We start from the raw sequence: 22007 nt of genomic DNA on the forward strand, positions 1-22007 counted from the left end.
CGAATTTTTGGACGATTACAATACTTTCCCTATACTTCCTTTACGAGAAAGTAAAAAGGGGGATCCACCCCGTTATAATCATTTTAGTCCTACAGATAAACTCACTTACATTCATTTCACACATCCCCAGGATTTACTTCTAAAACCTTAACAAAAAAAAAAGTACACAAAATCGAAGAAAAAAATGAAGTAAAACTTCTACCACTCCTGCAGTGCGACTGCGCTCCCCCCTTTCCCGTTTCGCTGCTCTTGACTAATGTGAAATCAGCTGCTTGCAGGACTTTAGCAGCATAAAGACAGGAGTGTCAAGTGCAAGATGGAAACTGCCTGTCAACTGAACACAACAGCAGCAAGTCTGCCAAAGAAGAGGACTCCGCCAAGCCAGTAAGTGAAGGCATATCACGAAATCTAAAAATCTGATTCCTGCTAGAATTATTCACTAACATTGTCTCGTGAGGATTCATTTAAAGTTACTGCTTTTCAGGACTGCACCTGTCAACTCCACCCTATAATATATTTGGTTTAATTGTGGCCGCTACTGGTTCTTCCAGTTCACTGGAGCTGGCAAAGGTCCCAGTGACAGCACTAATACCATCACACTTAAAGCTTCAGTTAGGTACCTAGGCCTGATTTTTGACAGTTTATTCAAACTTGACAACCAGATAAATTTGGTGAATAAATGCAGCTTTTTCCAGCGGAGACTTTTAGCTAAGGCAAAGACTTTTCTTTCTTTTAGTGATCTTGAAGAGGCCAACCATGTTTTTATATATAACATCTTGTTTGGACTATTGCAATTCTTTTTATGTAAGTGTTCATCAGGCCTTGTTACGATGCTTACAACTAGTCCAGAATGCTGCTGCTCGCTTACTGAATGGTTCACATAAGGGTGACCTTATACTGACCTCGCTTTATTGGCGGCTCGTCCACTTCAGAATTGATTTTAAAATTCTATTCCTTACAGTTAAATGTTTGAATGGAATAGCGCCATCTTACTGTACCTCTTGGAATGTCTTCACTTGTATGTGCCAACAAGCACACTGCGGTCTACTAGACAAATGCTCTTAGTTGTGCTGAGGTCGAGGTTGAAGCAAATTGGGACGGGACTGTGCTTTTGTGGTAGTTGCTCCTTTTCTCCAGAATGACTTGCCTTATTATATTAGATCTGCCACAACATTGGAAATTTTTAAGTCATTATTAAAGTATTCTCTCTTCTCACTCACATTTGACCCTGCCAGAGATTGACATTGGATAGATAGATAGATAGATAGATAGATAGATAGATAGATAGATAGATAGATAGATAGATAGATAGATAGATAGATAGATAGATAGATAGATAAGGCACTATATGATAGATAGATAGATAGATAGTAAAGGCACTATATGATAGATAGATAGATAGATAGATAGATAGATAGATAGATAGATACTTTATTCATCCCAAGGGGAAACATTATGTTTGTATATGTTTGTATATGTTGACTCATGTGCTTTCATGATTATACATACGGAGGTAGATCATTTTGACCTGGTCATTTTAAAAGTAGCTCGCAAGCTGAAAAAGTGTGGGCATCCCTGAAGCGTATATATGAGGGGGGACCCAAAAATAACCGGAAATATTTTTAAAACGTGTTTAATTTAATTTTCTGTACAAACTACAATTAGTCTCCTTCAAAGTACTCTCCATTGGCGGAAATACACTTATCTAACCGTTTGTTCCATTGTTCGAAACATTTTTTAAATTCGTCTGAAGTAATGGCCATTAATGCTCTGGTCGTTTCTTGTTTTACCTTTTCGACGTCAGCAAAACACCTTCCTTTCAAGTCTTTTTTCATCCGAGGGAACAAAAAGAAATCACACGGAGCTAAATCCAGTGAGTAGGGTGGGTGGTTCAGGGTTGTCATACCGTTTCAATAACAATAGTTTCTGCAACACTTTTTTCAAGTAGAAAACAAAATTTCACTGCCGCACGTTGCTCACGATAATCGGCCATTGTAAAAAAACGACGCTTGCACAAAACTACTTTTACAAAATTCACTGAACACAAGCACAACCTTCCAGACTGATGGTACTTGGCAGACTGACTTGTGAGGAGTGTAACTAGATCGCCCTAGCGGCCCAACCATGTACTACAAGTACCAACCTAACAACAACAAAATTCTGATTATTTTTGGGTCCCCCCCTTGTATATATCTATACTAATAAAAGGCAAAGCCCTCACTCACTCACTACTCACTGACTCATCACTAATTCTCCAAGTCCCCGTGTAGGTAGAAGGCTGAAATTTGGCAGGCTCATTCCTTACAGCTTCCTTACAAAAGTTGGGCAGGTTTCATTTCGAAATTCTACGCGTAATGGTCATAACTGGAAGCTATTTTTTTCCATATAATGTAATGGAGTTGAGTTTGAAAGCCGTGGGGGGGGGGCGGAGTTTCGTGTGACATCATCACGTCTCCCACTTAATCACATGAACTGACTGTCAACGCAAAGCGTAGAAAACCAGGAAGAGCTCCAAAAAGCGCTGAAGAAAACATGCATTATATAATTGAGAAGGCAGCGAAACAATAAGAAGCGAGCGAGTGACATATACAACCATATTCATGAGTGCTGCTACTTCGGTAACAAAGCACGGTGTAAACCTAAAGTTTAAATTAAGTTCATAGACAGGCTGCCGCTGGCGTTTCACATGCCCAAGTTTAATGAGAGGACGCAGGATATAAACAACAGTTTTGATCACTTTGTAACTAAGTTAAAATTGCAGGTGAAGGACTGTGCTTATGCAAATTCCGAGAGACTGTGTTTGTGGGGGATTGACAGTTAAGGCAGGCACTACTTACAAAAGGTCACATTGACAATCGTGTTACGTTATTTTTAAAATGTTTCCTTTTCTTAGCACAAGCACAGCTGAGAATCTTCGATGCATGTGCTCCATAACGCGTTAAAAAATAATGCATTTAATCACACTTTGCATTCCAAGCAAAGGGGAGCTTTTGTCAATGCATGATTTCCTGGTACACCGATTACATTGATCAGCGCTTCCCGATTCATTTTACCCTCGCACCACCTTAGTTTGAGAAGAAGTATGAAAAAATATGAGGTTAACACAGAAAAACAGATCACCAATTGAAGCTTTATGAATAATCGATACTTTATTCGCCATCAATAATTGTTTTGGTAAAGCCATACTCAGTGTAATCCTCCTTCCATTTTATAAATTTTCCGCCACTAGCCATGATTAAATGAACGTAAAAAAGTAAGAGCGAAGCGAGGGTGACTTATTCAGGCAGGCAGGCGACAGCTCAATAGCTCGATTTTGAAGTTAAATTTGGAAGTTGAATTTAGTCTTTAAATTTATGGTAAAAAAAAAGTTATGCAATGATGACTAAATTTAACTATATAAAGTCAAAACTTGTATATATAAAGTCATTCCCGAATATATAAAGTCAAAACTTGATTATATAAAGTCACTGTTGGAATAAATAAAGTCAAAAGTTGAACATATAAAGTCAACGTCGGTATATATAAAGTCAAAACTTGTTTCTGAATATATAAAGTCAAAACTTGAATATACAAAGTCAGTGCTGGAATATCCATCCATTTCCCAACCCGTTGAATCCGACCACAGGGTCACAGGGGTCTGCTGGAGCCAATCTCAGCCAACACTGGGTGCAAGGCAGGAACCAATCCTGGGCAGGGCACATGCATCATTTTCAAAACATTAACCGAACAGTGTTTTTTAAATTTATTTTTCTGAATACATTTTTGTTAACTTAGTTCAGTTCAGAGTCATTTCAATCAATATATTTTGACTTTGACTTTATATAATCAGGAATGACTTTATATATTCCGACGCTGACTTTACATATTCAAGTTTTGACTTTATATATTCAGAAAAAAGTTTTGACTTTATATATACCAACACTGACTTTATATATTCAAGTTTTGACTTTATATATTCCGACAGTGACTTTATATATACCCCCGTGACCCTGTGTTTGGATTCAGCGGGTTAGAAAATGGATGGATGGGTGGACTTTATATATTCAAGTTTTGACTTTATATATTCGGGAATGACTTTATATATTCCAAGTTTTGACTTTATATATTTTGACGCCAACTTTATATATTAACTGCAAGCATAATCAACAATAGATAGATAGATAGATAGATAGATAGATAGATAGATAGATAGATAGATAGATAGATAGATAGATAGATAGATAGTGTAAGAAAAGGCGCTATATAGTTGCCTGACCTAACACAGATGGACACTGGAGGCACTGTATAAAAGCAAAGACTTTTATTTTTCTTCAGCTAGAGGGCATGTCTTCCCCGTAATCCCTCCAGCCACAACACAGTCTCACGCACCAACACACAACGTGAAACAAAGCAAAACACTCTTCTCTTCCTCCACCACTCCTCCCTGGAAACCTTGTCCTCTTCGTCCTGATTCTGGCTGCCGAGTGGTGGTCGCTGCCTCCCTTTTATTGGGTACCCAGAAGTGGTACAGGTGCTTGCACTTCCGGGTAAGGTGAAACCAGTGCCCAAAAGTGGCCAGCAGCTCCTGCTGCAGCACCCCCTGGCGGCGCGTGCGGAACTTCACAGAGTTGCACAGAACTCCAACCCCCATGAGGCCCTGGGGGAGTCCGAGGCACCACTGCAGCCCAGGGAGGCTGCCATCTAGCGTCCAGGGGGAGATACTGGGATTCCCACCCTTGTCCCCCTGGCAGATGTGGTGAAGGGGCGTCCTGGCCAGGCATGGGCCCCGGCCATCCGTCACAATAGATAGATAGATAGATAGATTTTAACTTCTTGTTTTACCCTTTCTTGTTCAGTTCTTTTTGGCTGTTGTAAGTGTGCTTCGTAAAAAAGTTTGCCTTGCCCTTCTTCTTTCATTTTCTTTTATACTAAACTTTCTTCTGTTTTAAAGCAAGTTGCACTCCAGTCTTATCAAGAGTTACTCCTATGAAGGGCGCTACAAGTCAGACTAGAATAAAAACCCAGAGTAGAATTCAAAAGTATTTATGAAGTGTCCTATACACACTCCCAGCTAGGAGTGAGAGTTCACGTTTGAGAATGAATAACGTCACAACTTCACGAAACCCAGAGCCATAAACCACAACTCATGGTGATGTTTTGTACTTTTCTGATACTAACGCTAAGGCTGCACCACAAATGTAATAATAATAATAATAATAATAATTTTAATTGAGGTAGGCTGGCGCCCTGCCCGGGGTTTGTTTCCTGCCTTGCGCCCTGTGTTGGCTGGGATTGGCTCCAGCTGACCCCCGTGACCCTGTAGTTAGGATATAGTGGGTTGAATAATGGATGGATGGATAATATTCAAAGTTGTGACTGAAGAAGAAGGAAACATAATAAGGTAGGATGTTGCTCTAAGCTGCCCATGATTTTTGCCACTTTGCAACAACACAAAGAACAATACTGTAGCAATCGATACGGACAGGCCAAGGTGCAAACTCTGATAACAGGCCCGTCTGTTTAATAATGAATGCTTTGAGGATTGTTCCTGTCTTGCACCCTATGGGTTTTAGCTTCCCCGCAATCCTACTTAGGATAAAGTGAGTTTAGAAAATGGATGGATGGATGATCCACAGCCATACTTTCAGCTGAATCAACCAGAGAAATGAGAAATGCCTTGTAAGGTAACAATTTTACTGAAAATAGCCACAGCTATTCTCTCACCCTTCCAGTGTCCCAATCATCTTTCACTGTGTCATGCTACGTCTTCCTCCATGATCTCCACTTATCTTCTCCAAGGCTCCATTTATGCCCTGGGAGTCTCTGCCTGCCTTTGTGAGCCTTCCCAGGCTTGTAAAATGTAAAACGAATCCTCAAGGGGATCATGAAATGCAGAGCTCAACATACCTGTGTGACATTTCTCTATCAACCTCCCATTCTTCCCCGATTATCTTCAGAGTAATACGCTGGATACTACAGTCCAGTTTGCTTCCATAAGCACCTGTGTGTTGACGTGTGTGATATCATTTGTGATTTACATATGCGTATAAATCGTATATCACACACTTGGGCCAATGATCTTTATATGTGCACCAATTTGCATGAATGCAGCTTGCCTTAATATTAACACCAGTGGAGTTGTGGGGGGAAATATAAATCTGTGGGTTACCTAACGTGTTGTAAGGACATTCAAAGTTGGTGCAGAATTTGAGAAAAAACGGTTTGTTATGACATACCAAATAGTATCTACTGCGATGCTAAGTTTGCCACGTGATGTTAACAACACTTGCATTTCAGCTAACAGCGAATGGCTACTCCCCGTGGAGATGGGGTGATCCCGTCATGTAAAAGATTTTTAAGAGTTCATTGTTGTCCAGAGTTTCCAAAATATTCCGCCTTTACAGTTCATGAGCTGTCCTAAATCCTGGTGAAGTTATGTGTAGTTTCCTAAATTAGGAACACTGATGAAATGCTTTTACTTGTACTCCTAAGAGTAGGACCAAATTTGCATCACTTACAGATTTCTGTGAGCCAGTTAGTCATTTTCCTACTCTGAGACGTTTGATAAATATGGACACTGGTCTTGCATCCGACCCTTTACATATGCTAATCCCATCTTTTACAAAGCATCTCATCACTCATTACCAATACTGGCCTGGAAACAGGATCTCCCATTTATCTCTTGTATTGCATGGAGTTTATTTTATAAAAATATTTCTTTAGCGTCAATTGAGTTTATTTTTGTACAGCTTTCTCCGGTGAGTGTAGGCTCAGAATGCTCTTAAGAAATTCACAGGTAAAATGTAATTACACACTTTACTGACTACTAATTACATACAGCATACATACAGTATAATGATTTGTTTAAATGTGGTCGCACAAGCGCGCATAGGGAGCATCAGGACACCGGGCTGCTACTGCCTCCACGGACACTCCTATGAGTTCTGAGACGAGCTTTGACGTCACTTAGGATTTTTGCCATGAACATCTCACTGTGTCTTTCACAGAGTGATGGCACAAGAACCCGGTTGCTTACAAACTAATCCATTGCTGATAAAGATGCAGATCTCAGAGGAGAAAAAACAACAATTTGGAGGAGCGGGCAACGCCCAGGCAGGTTAGAAAAAGGATGACAGATATCAAATTATTTCTTTTGTATTTTACTTTTTTTGTTTATATTAAATGGATTGCCTGAATGGACCCCAAAACTTTTACATTCTCATTTTTAATTATTATATTACAACACACAGTAAAACAAAGTAGTTGCAGATTGATATACATAAATGGAAGCTAACGATATCTGTTCATTTAACAATTCTGTTAACTATGGTCATTTGAAAACTGATGGCAACACTACAACCTTTTTATTGAAAAAGGCAGATATTAGCCTCCATTTTCACCTTTCATTTACACTAGGGAAGTGTGGTCAGGGGAAATGTGTCCACTGGTCTGTGCTATAAATTTGTTTTCTGTATGATACCAATAATTTTGATCATTTTTATAGTCAAAATCACTAAATGTTTGCATTTCCTGCTCAAATACAGGAGAGAAATGTGAGGTGTGGCAGCGACAAGCCTCACCTCACCTCGGACTGCTCTCTCCCTCACACACTGGGTTGATGCATGGAATTGGCACGTGCCAATTGCTGTCTCTCTGTATGTTGCCAATATAAGGTTTGCAGACACATTTATTATATACCTGACTTTCCACAGTCTGGCTAATATCTTTAATGAATGTGTGTGACATATTTAGTCTTGCTGATCGGGCATAAAACTGTAAGGAAAAGGCACAAGGTGAGGCAGACAGTACCGTGCCGCACTGAAGGGGGCGCATGAGAGCCGAACAGGTCCTTGTTGTTGCTGTTCTTCTACGCAGAGGCTCGTGACACCAATAAGTTGGCAATATCAGAAAGTCAAGTGCACTGTAAAGGTCAGTTTATTTTTATTTTTTATTCCGATTGACTACCAAAATGGAAGATTTAAGATTTTTAAAACTAAAGGAAAATAAGGAGGACTTTTAAAAGAAAGTGACGGAGATTTTCGTGGAGAAGAATAGGCGCATGGACTTAATTTACAAATAAAAGTAAGACCATAAACGGTATTCAATTTTATAAAAATGGGATCAGACTAAGAAAAAAACAATCCAATATTTAAAAACTACATTTTGACCTTAAATAAAATATTCTTTTGTTTTTCTTGTTATCCCTTTGTTGAACAGTCTTTGTTAAAATTGATTAAAGCATTAGAATTAAAAGCTCTGCCTCAACATGCCATGAACCTCACTACACGTCACTGATCCCACACTACCCTGCCATTTTTAACCCACGAAACTGGGACTTTTGAAAATGCTCTCTGGAGTCATTTGCATCTGAAAATGGCAGCTCACCATTGCAATGTGGATGGGTGAAAATGTAGACTTTTTAAAAATGCAGACTCTAATAACGTTCTGATTTGGTCATGCTTATTACGCAGCTCTTCCCTGATTGGACCCTGCTAATTATAATATTTCATTCACTGATTGGTCACCCTCCACAACAAACTAAAAATCTTATTCTCACATAGTGGACATAGAACCTTCTATGACGCTTGTTGTATTGCTTACCTGTACACTGTGTACACAATCATTAGGCAAGTTGTATTTTTGAGGATTAATTTTAATATGGAACAAACACAGTGCTATCAGTCAATCCAAAATGTTAATAAACCTGAAACCTGAATGTTTCACAACGGAAATGTGAGTGTGAACATCATCAGGGGAATACATATGTGCGCACAATTATTAGGCAACTATTAGTGTGCAGATTTATTATGCAACTAAAGGAAAAATGAAAATTTTCCCATCTCACTTGTTTATTTTCATCTGTTATAGTGAGAATAATAAACAAACACCTCAAAATTTACAAATAAACATCTCTGACATTTCAAAAAAATAAATCAATCAATCAATGACCAATATAGCCACCCTTCTTTCCAATAACAGTCATAAGCCTTTCCATTCATGGAGTCTGTCAGTTTCTTGATCTGTTGACGATCAGCTTTTTGTGGAGCAGTGACTACAGCCTCCCAGACACTCTTCAGAGAGGTGTATTGTTTTTCTCCCCCGTAAATCTAGCGTTTAAGAAGTGCCCACAAGTTCTCGATAGGGTTTAGGTCAGATGAGGAAGGGGGCCATGTCATTATTCCTTCATCTTTAAGGCCTTTACTGGCTGGCCACGCAGTGGAGAACTTCGATGCAAGTGATGGAGCATTGGCCTGCATAAAAATCATGGTCTTTTTTCCTGTATCACTGTTTGAAGAAAGTGTCTTCGAAAACCTGGCAGTAGGTTTGGGAGTTGATTTTGAGTTCATCTTCAATGCAAAAAGGTCCAACTAGCTCATCTTTAAAAATACCAGCTCATACCAGTACCCCACCTCCACGTTGGAGTGGAGCTCTGTGCCATTACTGATCCACAGGTCCATCCATCTGGTCCATCAAGAGTCACTCTCATCTCATCGGTCCATAAAACCTTTGAAAAAAATCTGTCTTCAGATATTTCTTGGCCCAGTTTTGACGTTTCAACTTATGTTTCTTGTTCAGTGGTGGTTGGGTTTCAGCCCTCCTTACCTTGGCCATGTCTTTGAGCACTGAACACCTTGTACTTCTGGGCACTCCAGGTAGGTTGCAGCTCTGGAATATGAAAGTACTGGAGGATAATGGGTTCCTGGTAGCTTCACGTTTGATTCTTCTCAAATCTTTGGCAGCTAATTTGCGTCTTTTGTTCTCAACACGTTTCTTGAGACCCTGTTGACTATTTGCAACAAAATGTTTGATGGTTCTGTGATCACACACCAATATCTTAGCAATTCCAAAAGTGCTGCATCCCTCTGAAAGACTTTTTACAATTTTTGACTTTTCAGAGTCAGTTAAATCTCTTTTTTGGCCCATTTTGCCCGAGGAAAACTAGCTGCCTAATAATTCTGCACACCTTGATATAGGGTGTTGATCTCCTTAGGCCACACCCTCCCTCATTACACAAATACACATCACCTGACGTGCTTAAATCCAATAAGCATTCAAGTTAATACAGCTTGGAGTTGGAATATACGCATTAAAAATGATGATATGGTCAAAATACTCACTTGCCTAATAATTGTGCACACAGTGTATGCATTTATATTGAATTTTGTACAGACTGAAATCTGCATACATGAAGAAAATGCAAATAAATTTATAGATCGTTACAGTTTTGCAATAAATCTCCCAGTTGACGGCATTGCCATCCTTTGAAGGATGTTTCTGCTGATACACACATGCCCAGTGTGGGCTAATATGCCGTAAAAAATGCAGTTTTTAAATGAAAATGCAGCAGCGTGCACGCAGTGTAAGGAGATAAAAACAAAAACTCTGATAAAATAAGGATGACTTGACAGATTTATAAATGATTCAGAGTAGACATTAAAAGTGACACACAAAGTGGAAATGTTTACCGGATCATGAGACCCCACCATTAAGGAACATGTTTACATCATATGTAATCTAATCTAGCAACCATATGGAAAAAAGCAGGAACTTACTCCTCAGAGTGCCCCGAAATAATACTGCACACGGTTGAAATGAAAAGGTAAAAACATCTTTACACCTAAACTGTTATCATACTTTTGTAAGTTTTTGCTCTACTAAATCATTTTTACTTTTAATAAATGTATTTTTCTTTAAAAGTTTGAACCGTTTATCATTCAGTTTCACTTTCTTTTTGACGTACTTTGTTTTGTGACTTTTAGTTTATTTTACTCTTTTTAGGTGTGTTGCCATATAATGGGAAAAGCAAGCACTGTGGTTTTCATGTCTCTCTTTCTATCCATCTGTCACTCCTCATGAAAAACCACGTGTACCTAAAATCTAGCACACTTCACTGCAAGGAAATTTATTCACTGAGATACTTTAAAAAAGAGCTTTACAAACCTTTTAAAATTTGCAATATTATAACGTGAAGTTTATTTTTTATTTTCTTACTGTTTTCCTTTGTTTCTACAAATAACAGCAGACTTTGGGAGTTTTAGAGGTCAAGGAATCTGGTTGTCACATTTTTAATGATGTAAAATTAAATATGTCCCACCGCAGCACCGTCTAGTTATCATTATAGATGGCAATGTCTTGTGTGCCTTTGGTTAGGGATGTATTTATGGGTTGCCATGTGATGTCTCCCTGACATTGTGCTGAGCGAGATGACTCATAAGGCAGCAGCAAACAGCGTTCATCGTCCAAGTTTGTCTATACATCCTATCACCTCACGTTTCTGTTTGAGCATTTAAAAGACTTTCTGGCTTTTCTAACCCACAACTATGTCGTGAAGTACCAAGCCGCATAAATCCCAGCAAGTTCCTAAAGCACATCCAAAAATGCCAACTAGAGGAGGATATCACCGTCAAACCCTGACAAGTAATAAGGGAAAGCACTGAATCTTTATAAAGTAAAAAGTTTATTTTTACAAAGTTCTCTTCAATAACAATGATGCTTCGTGGAGCACAAAAAGCAAAGGGATTCCCCAAACACGCTAAGCAAATCCAAAGGAAACAAGACCCAAAACAGTAATCCAGAAACATAGTCAAACATGGAGCAATAATATTTAGAGATCAATGAATCAAAGAAACACAAGTAAACTCACCAACTCATTAGCACATTCAAAATGAACCACCAGGAGCTGCGGGAGACCCTCTGGATATATAGGGCAGACGACAGTTCCTGCTAATGACTGGCAGCTGGCCTTGCCTTTTGGGGAACCACCCATAAAGCACACAGAGCATTGAAAAGGCAACTGATATACAAAGACCAAAAATAACAAATGATGTACATAACCAACATAAATAAAGCAATTCAAAATGAACAAAAGAGGCACAAAACATGAACTTGAACCCCAGTCTGGGGAGGAATCTTAGATGAGACATGACAAACTAAGATTTAAGACTAATGTTTTGACATTGGTTATATAAATTATTTTTGATTTCTGACATTCTCGCTATGAATTAGTGAGGCTTCTCCTAGGAGAAAGAAGAACATCGGCTCCATCTACTGAATCTCAGGTACGTGATACAGAATGCACAACGGGCAGACATGGACAAACGTCTGTGTAAACTAACCTATGCTCCTATCCTCACACCAAAATGATTATGTGCAAAAAAAAAAAAGTGCTGCACAAAGTGATGGTGCGAAAAACAAGTTCAGTTGCAACATCTCTCGACCTTCAAGCCAAACACAGGAGGTGCTTCAGTGATGAAGAACAAGAAGAGGTAAGCCTAAATACACAGCCATTCAGAAGTTGGCTAATACAATGGCTCATCAACGTGGCACACATATTCCACAATACAGAAAGCAAGAACAACGATAGAGACATTAATGCCAACAAACGAGATCATCAAATGCTCACAAATTCCACCCATATGCAAATACAGCTTTTACATTCTTACGTCAATGTTTGCTTGAGGAGAACACCTTTTCAAAGTTAGTTCAGTGATGTGCTCACTGCGGGGTCAGCATTTTTTTCCATACTTAAAACAAAAAAACGTGTGGCCAAAATGGAAATGTTCAGCTTGATCCATATGAACTAACTTTTATTTGAAAACCAGACGTCTGCTCGTTTCTTTAGTGTAAGAGAATGATAATCAACACCATTCACGTTTATGAAGATGGCTCAAGTTCAAAAGTGGCCTTCTTTCACATCAAACAGGAGGGCAGTCCAGCATATGTTCAGATGTATGCTGTGCTCCTTGCATTAAAATCTGGATGCAGATGTTTCCACTCAGCTACAGCTACTGCTGCACGGCCGCCAAGTTCATAATTTAAACCTTGTGTATTCCGTCGCCTCAGGTTTTCAGATGCTCTAAAGCCTCCCACCAAGTCCTTGTCACGACTGTGAGCACATAACGCACGAGGCAGCTCATTCAGTGTGACTTGTTAACGTCTTGAAGAATCGGCCACTGGGAATGAGTAGGCCAGGAATTCAAGCCCTTTATTCCAAAAAGTCAACTTCAAATGGGATTGGAGATGATGGGAACAGTCAGATTGCAATTAAAGGTGTACATTGCACTATACAGCCCAATATGAAGGACCTAAAAGGAGACTGGCAAAGTGGTCTTGTATTCACCATCAGTTTGAACTCTACATGCTCTCCCTTTGTCCTCAAGGGTTTTTCTACAGGGGTGTTATTTTTCTCCCTCAGGTTAGGCATATTCTCTCTCTCTCTCTCTCTCTCTGACATGTCTGATGCAGACGTTGGTGATCATGGCCTTCCACTTGTCTCTTTACCTTGCCATACTAAAAATCTCACTGCAACCCATGTTGTTCCTGAACCATTTCACAGCATCTCCACTGATGGTGTTTCTCTGCCTTCCCTTCCTCTTTGCTCTCTTCCAGTTGTTTTTTCCTTATTTTCCAGAAAAATACAGTGAAAGTGCTTGATTGGCCACTAAAACAAAAAATGCTGTTCTGTTCCCCAGTTGAGTTGGGCAGCCATTACTCGTACATTCAGTCTTTAGCACATCATTTGTATTCCACCAGTTCTTCAGGTTTAAAGCACAAGCTGATCTCTTTCTTGGCACTTACCACAGAATCACTGCCATGGATGATGTTTGGGTGCAGAAATCGTCATGGATGGTACCAGTCTCCGTTTCTGCTGGACTGGTCTCACCCATCATGACTCTGCCAGTCTTGATTACATTTAGGCCTTCTCATACCATTGCCAAAACCGGCCCTGAATGCATGAGCTTCACCGGGTCACTGCAGAAGGGTTGCTCTCATAGATCAGTAGACCAATGCTCATTCAACAGATCTTTAGAGGCGTGCATGAACTTTATGGCTACCAGGAAGAAGCCCTTCTGCTCGAAATGTTTGATGGTCTTACACATCTATCCCCTCTGGATCCTGTCTGGCTTGACCTTGACAAAAGTGCACTCCTTGGTTCTGGCCAAGATACTGAAATTAAAGGAAGCTTTCCAAGACTGGCCAGTAAATCAAAACTGCTGAGCACTTTGGTGTCCATCAGGAAACAAGCTCTTCCCATTGAGTTAATCCAGCAATTTAACACTTTCAATGCCTTCAATGTCCCAAATATTTCAGTTTGTCTTTTCAATTGTGCTCTCTTTGGTACTCCTGGATTTTTTACTTTATCTTTTCATAAAGTTTTTAGAATTTATCACAATGTGCATCGGAGGATCTCCACACAGGGCTCAATCGAGGTATGTTATAACCTGCCAGGGCAAGAGGGGGTGCTGTTGCTAACATTCTCTTCTCCTTCTCTCCCCACAGCAAAGAGAAACCACCCAGTGATGGCACTTAGCCCCACCCTTTCCTGTTCATGTGATACAAGAAGTCCGGCTTTTCAGAAGGAGGTTTCTTTTGCACTCAGAGCATCCTGCTGGTTGGAGCTCCAGTGACCGAACCCTTACTCTGCATCAAAGAGCCAAATACTTTTATTGTTTGGTCTGAGAGGCTTACAGTGACATCAAGAGGCGTGATGCTTGTTTGGACTAATTAAACGGGATGACCCACTTGGTGTCCCAACTTTTCATTTGTTTTTGGCGACCTGTCATTCCTGCACCCGGCCACACATTCTTATAAAAAAACGCATCTAAAAACTTCTCTAGTCTACCTGCCATTGATTTTGTCTGGGCTTTGGATTCGGAGTTGGCAGCAACTACTAGGTTACTGGAGTCAGGGTTGGTAAAAATGTACCGAATCTAACTAAATGTAAATTGTAATGTAATGTGTTAAAATTTCCAATTTCATCTCTCTCTATATATATATAAAATGCAATGTCTGTTCTCTTTCATGACAGAACTACTTAACGGATTTAGATCTGGTTTTTTTTTCTATAATTTGCTTGAACATTCTGGTTGATTTTGTGACTTCTCTCATTGCGCTATGTATCATAGTTCACTAGCGGTGCCGATTTATATGCGCAAATCCAAGAGACACACAGCGGCCCGAGGGGAGCGGGAACCTACTCACTCACAAGCCAGCATCAGGGCGTACCTTACCTCTACTTATGTTGCGAATTAGAGAACTACTTAATGGATTTAGATTGGGTTTTTTCCTATAATTTGCTTGAACATTCCGGTTGATTTTGTGACTTCTCTCATCGTACTAAGAATCATAGTTCACTTGGAGGAGTGATATATTCGCGCTAATCCGAGATAGAGGCCGTGAGCCGGGGGTGGATTGGAAGCGTGACGTCGGGAGTAGGGAGCCGGGCAGGGCACTCCTCACTGTGGAGCCACAGGGGATGGCTAGAATATTATAGATTCAATGGAACTATGAATTTACATTAAAGACTTATTTCTAGTTTATTGCAAATTTCTAAATATTACATGCTGCCTTAAACTACCGGACATTGCCCGGTCTTCTTATACTGGGAACATCAGTATTTGTGGAAACGTGAAAATGAAACAATAACATAATCAAATTAATTCAGTGATATTTAATTTACAAATGCATATACTGTATCATTTTGATCTTCTATGTCAAGTACATGTGACCCGACATTTGTGCAATAGACATATGCGCACCCACAAAATAGCGCCGATTAAAACAAGCCGTCAAAATCGCCCCAACAAAATCGCTAAAGTTTCATTAAATATGAATTACTAGTTTAAAGCATATATAATAATGTTTATTTTAGAAGTCAATATTATGAGACGTGGCATGCCATCAGCACGGCACGCAGATAGTCCTTAAGATCACGCCCTGCATATGTAGGAAGAATTGCAGCAAGGGCGTCCCACTCTCTTGGCCTCTCTTGCGATTTTGTCGGCGCGCATTTGTCGTAAACCAGTTAGCGGGTTTGTTGGCGCTCAATTGTCCATCGCGGTTTTGTCGGGGCGCATATGTCTATCGCGCTTTTGTCGGTGAACCCAAGTACATACATATATTATTGCCATATGGCTAATTAATTAATCTGATGCTTTGCAATACATTACTTTTTGGTTTTCACCCCCAGTGCGTAAACGTATAAAATGTTTTGCTGTGCCCACTCTGGAGGAAGCCACATATCATTGACAACATGAAAAGCGTGGGCATTCTAAGTTAATAAATTCCACCTTGAGTGACTGTCCTTACGCCTTATGTATAAACATGGCAAAAGCAAGTCACACTGGGTATTGCTGTAACTTAAAATGGAAAGGCATGTCAGTGGATATCAGAGGCATGCGTGGAATGAACACATCTCCTTTAGCACTGCCAGTTAAAATTGTCACTCCTATCACTATTGGCATGAGTTTCTTTACACATAGCATTGTTCTACTGCACAATTGTGGTGGGTCAATATAACACAATAGCATTACTGGTGATCTGATTTTCGAAATTAAACTATGTGGTGGTATTCAAACTGGTAGCAAAGAATTTAGGAACTGAATGGGATAAAATACAGCTTGCTCACTACAAATGACAGTATCGATAGATTTGTATGGACCAGGATATCCTGAATTTTGAAAAAATAAATATCAAGGTTTGTAATCTGATGCCCAGAAAACCCAACACTTTGGCAGAAATCGGTTCATAAAGAAACAGTACCTACATTTTTCATGTGTCAAGGGGATGATATTGGGGTGGCTGGATGTGGGTGTGCTGGTTTTATGATAGCCTGGCATAGTCTGGATGGTTCTAGAGAGTAACTATGCAAAATTTGGTTCAGATCTGTCAAAGAGTTTAGGATTGTATGGGGTACATACATGCATTGTATTTTACATAAACTAATAAATTGAAACAGTATAAAAATCAAATACAAATTCATATTGGCAAGAATGGTTTTAACAAAATTGTCTGTTTTTTTTAAACATTTTAAAATCGCAACAGATTATTTGTATCAATGCTGTAGAATTATAGCATCCTGGGATAGGCTGAGGCTTCTCATGACTTTTATGCCAAATGCGGACTGTTGGGATTACTCATCTCCAGACCCTTCTTCTTTGTTCCCTGCCTCACTCTTAATTCTGTTTCACTGTTTGTAGCTCCCTGTTTCATAACCGCAGCTGGAGACGTCTTCAGCTGATGTGCGCGTTACCTTCTAGATTTGTGCTACTTTCCCGTCAATTCCTTACTTGTAAAAGCTTTTTTAATAGGCCGCAAAGGCCTGGAGACTTCTGCCCAGAGCACTGATCCAAGAACCTTCCCAATGTGCTCTCCACACTGCATTATTTATGCCAAAGAAAGGCACAGGCACAAGGGATCCAGTAATTTCGAAGCTTGTTTCTCAGGAACACACAATGTTTTACTCATTTAAAAACATCTCGAGAATAAATGTTTGCAGGTTTTTTGGATGGCACAGTGGTGCTGTGGTTACTGCTGCCACATCACAGTTTTAACTCCTACCCAATCGGACCTGATATAGAGTTTTCATGTTAAATGCGTGTCTGTGTGGGCTGCCCCAGATTTCCACACATATCCCAAAAGATGTGCAGGTAAGCTTTGGGTACTTGACTACTGCCATTCAGTTCAGTGTGAACGTGTGCCCTGTGATAGACTGGCACCCAACTTGGCTTTCAGCAGATTCTGCACAACTAAGACACAGATTGAGAGTATACGAGGTGGAGCAACAAAATTCCTGGAATCTGTCATTTGCGCGGGAGTAGGGTGTAGAGACTGAATACACCATTAGATATTGTCTACCTAGAGTCTAGTTAATCAGTCTCCTTAGTGGAACTGTGCGGAGTTGATTGTGTATTTCTGGTGTTTATTCTACCATCGCACAGGTGACTTGGGCAATTTTTTTTTCTCCAAGCAATTATGGCAGATTTTTCTTTAAAAGACAATGATGGTTGCGAAGAATTTTTGGAGAAGAATTTTGATAACAAAACTCCTTATACAAAAAGTAAAAAATTCCCATTAAAAAATCCCAAATTACCAGAGTCTCAAAATCCAGATCAGATATCCAGTCAAGTGCTTACAAAGTCCCAAACTTAGGTATTTTTGCTAAAATACTATAAAAAAGCATTTCTGGAAAATATTCTCCTGAATGAAAGTAAAACATGCAGTAATGAGAACAAGCTTTTGAACTAAAAAGAAGCAATAACTTCTTCATTGGCTACAATCCACTTCACATGATACCATATGATATCATCACCGAGGACTGGGGTCTGAGAGACGAATACAAATAGAGGTTACAAGTTAAAGAAAAGCTTGTGAAATTTTTATCAAGTGGAAAATATGCCTGGCATTTGTACAAATCTGAGATGCAAGTCTTCATTTCAAAAAGATCAATTCTGTTTCAACACACTATCGTTGCACATAAGCAAACTTTCCAGAACTGGTTTATTTATAAAATATTTTTTCCAACTTACACATTGGGAACACATGACTAGATTCCTGACAGGTTCATTATACGACACAAGTGGCAATTTTTATCATGATGCCTACTGTATAAAAAATTTTGTTACCTCCATACTCCATAAAAAGATTAACTTCATTTTTCTCAGGCATCACAGCAAACATGAGGTAACAGGTAAAAAAATAATTTTGAGTGGAATATTCCTTTAATTTCTGTAAATTAAGAAGTATACAGATTTAAGAAATGTGGTAGTTGCATCCTAATGACTTGTACCAATACTAATTTGGTGGACCATTAAAGTAAGAGCTAGGTAAAACTGTCATGTCAAATATCCTGGAATATAGAAAGGCAGAATTATTTAGGAATGAAGAACCTTGCAAAAAAGGAGAACAGAACATTGCGTACACTGTAACTGTCGAAAAAGATGGAAGATAGTTTCTGAAGTAAATGTTTGACTCCATTTAATGCTGTCCTTCCTGCTTAATTCCCCGACATCTCTTACTCTGTCCAGTCTTTCCTATTTTTGAGGTCCTTCAGAAGAGAAGCAAAACGCTCCGACACAGCTACCTGCAAAATGAGATAATAAGAACACTGAATATGCTATGTAAGAGAGAACAATAAAAGAGAGAATAGCTACAACCTAAGTTGACAAACGTATATAAAATTATACACAATAGACATTTGCAAGTATATTTTGTATATGCACTACCATTCAATTTGGGAATCCCCAGAAATGCCCATGCTTATGAGAGGAATTGATACTTTTTATGAAGGTATCATTACATTGATTTAAAGGTATAGCCAAGACATTACTAATTTTGCAAATGGCTGTTACTGCTTGAAATGATTTAGAATTTATCATTCCTACATGACTGCAAAGACTCATTTTCAGTAATCATTCCTCCAGTGCCCCAATAGTAAACTCTCTTAGCTCATCCTGAATTAACCATGTTTAAAATCTAATTGATTATCAGAGAAATGTTTGTAATTGTGTTAGCATAGCATAGTTGAAGCTTATTATACTGTGTAATAAAGCAAGTAAATTGTCTTTTCTTTGATTGCAAGGTACTAGTATGTCTAAAGATCAATTCTGGCTTCAAAATGGCCATAACAAAACAACTTTCTCAAGCAGCACATCAGTTTATTGTTTTTTTTAGCAAAATGAAAGTATTAAATGTGACAGATAAACTGTCAGAGGATAAGTAAGTTTGCGAAACTGACAGCTTACAGATCCATATCTGGTTGGTTTCTTAAACAGTAAATTCAGATTCTTGTGTCACTTGTAACCTTTTCACTGTTGCAATGGGCAAAAGCACACAGACATTGAACGGTGGGTTTTTGTCATGAGTGCATTGTCTTCAAAAAGCGCTACAGGAGATGCTGAAGTCAGCTCATAATATTATTAGATGCACCTCCTTCTACTCAGATTAAATATAGTATATCACTTGCTAGCTTAGAAAGGTACTGTAAATTACATCCATTACATGCACCTTTCTCTTCATCCTCCATTCCTAAAAATGTGCAGGATCACTAGGACGTTCTGTTAATTTTTTTATCTTCAAGTCAGAAGGCTCCTCAATGCCAACTTGAACTGACTACTATATGAACATATCTGATGTGTATGTATTGTCGTCTGTTTGTATTATACTGTGCCACCACTCCGTACGGTGAAAATATAACAATGGGATTGATCATGAAAAATTAATTTATGAGCAAATGCTGCAGATGAAATAAACCTAAACAAAAATTACAAACAAACACACGGCCCAACCCCAGTTTCTTCAAGACAGTCTTCATTCCGCATGAACCTATCAGCAAAGTCTCCACTTCGCCAAAACAATCAAAATCCTGAAAACTGTGTTCTCTGGAAATTTAAATCAATGTGTCTACTTTTTCACCTTATATCTGTCGGGCTGCTGTAGTCTCTTTAGACCTGGATTAAGAAGGATTAGTGAAGTCTGGACTCTATTTCTGATCTCTGTTGCACTCAAGAAAGGCTGAGTCGGCTGAAAAAAAGACAAATAGTGAAGATGGACATATAATTAAAATGGCAAACGTTCCATAGAGAATTTAAAACAGTCAGTGGAAAAATCTATTGTGAAAGCTGTGCAGAGTAAACAAACATAATACACAAATATAAAATGCTTATGTTTTACAAAAGGACTATTATTTATGCAGTGGTACATCTGAATTCATAGAATATAGAACATGCTATTTTAGTCTTTTTCATATTTGAGAAGAATTTCATTTATGAACTTATAAAATATTAAGAAAAATTCTAATATGCACATTATGCATAGGTGTGCATATTAGTTAAATAATTTAAAAACGCCACCAGTCACACTTCAAGGTACTATATAATTTTATAAAAATAAATAAATAAAACTTAACTCTGATGGTTTTTAAACATTAATAAAACCAATAATCAATACCTGGCCCAGAGAAAAAAAATCCTGATGAAGGAGCTCAACTCTTGCTGCCTTCACAGTCTCCATCTGCCCACCTAACATACAACAGTGCACTTCTTGGCCATCTGTGGGAACTGGTTCTTCCTTTAGAGTCATCAAGTCAAGGAAAGGATGACCTGCATAGGCAGACGTTATTGCTTAAATGCCATAAATTACAGATTTTAAAACACTCTTAATAGCTAAGGTTGTGAATTCTGTTCAGTTTACCTTGTCACTAAGAAGTTATCAAGAAAATTAATAAGGCCTGATTATAGACTCAAGGACAAATGAGGGAACAGAGTTCTGCATCAGTCCTGAGACAGTGTCATGCTATCTAGAAGTGCATTTGCAGATACACTTTGCAGTTTCAGCGACGTTGAATAAACAGAAAATCATTATTGTGTGAAAGAAGTGAATGAAACCATGGACCAAAATAATTATTAAGGATTCAATAGCTTACCTCTGGTTTTTAAAATAATTTATACGAAACCCTGAACTGCACTGAAAAGTTTAATACAAACAGGGAGAAGTGAACATGACAATTAGACCTAATTCAAAACCAAAATAAATCTTGTTCAGCACTTTGTGCATTGATCCCCTAAAAACAAAAAAAATAAAGAAAAAGGTACTTCTTACATCATATACTAATAAATGACTAAGCAGTGTGAATGAGCTGCTAAAAATAATAATGTGGAAGGACAAACTTGCATGAAGATGGCTTACAGTGTTAAATTACATCCATCAGCTTTAACAAAATAATAGGTATCATATCTTTGTGACATAATGATCATATAAAAAGCTTTGGGATTATAATCTGTGAAAGAAATGCACTTTATAAAATTAAAACTGACTGGAAACTGGAACTGAAGGAGTTTATACTACTCGCATGGATGCCCAGTTTTGATACATTTTTCCCAAGCATCACTATATTAAATACATTTTTAAATGTACAAATTTAAATGTCCCTGTTTCACAAAGCCAATTTACAGATGAAGCTTCTCCACTACAAGGCTTATCTAAAGCCTATTATGGAAACACTGGAAGCAAGCCAGGTACTATCCACAGATGGAGCAGACTACCACAGGGCACAATCATGCAAGACCCTCATGCAGACTCATACCAGGCCATTTTATGCACTACTGTTCCCAAAAAATGCATGTATGTGGGATATAGGTGGACAGGTGTATATCTGTAGAAAACTGACAAAGCCATGAGGAGAATGTAACATCCAGTTTACCAGAGCAGTGTTATTTTATTAAACACTAGCAAAATACCCGCGCTTCGCA

The 22007-nt window shown here is 38.7% G+C and overlaps 1 protein-coding gene and 1 pseudogene across 1 annotated transcript in view; both read right to left on the reverse strand.

Moving 5' to 3' along the window:
- Nucleotides 1–11591: 11591 nt before the first annotated feature.
- LOC120529701 lies at nt 11592–14759 on the reverse strand (annotated as a pseudogene).
- Nucleotides 14760–18241: 3482 nt separating this feature from the next.
- Nucleotides 18242–22007, reverse strand: part of naprt (nicotinate phosphoribosyltransferase) — a 42096-nt gene continuing 38330 nt past the window's right edge. The window contains exons 11-13 of the mRNA XM_039753756.1: nt 20707–20858; nt 20173–20280; nt 18242–18841 (exon numbers count right to left, since the gene is read on the reverse strand). Coding sequence (XP_039609690.1) covers nt 18773–18841; nt 20173–20280; nt 20707–20858 — 329 coding nt within the window. The 3' untranslated portion in view covers nt 18242–18772. The remainder of the gene's footprint in view (nt 18842–20172; nt 20281–20706; nt 20859–22007) is intronic.

Source organism: Polypterus senegalus, chromosome 5, assembly GCF_016835505.1.
Source record: "Polypterus senegalus isolate Bchr_013 chromosome 5, ASM1683550v1, whole genome shotgun sequence".
Classification (NCBI taxonomy): domain Eukaryota; kingdom Metazoa; phylum Chordata; class Cladistia; order Polypteriformes; family Polypteridae; genus Polypterus; species Polypterus senegalus.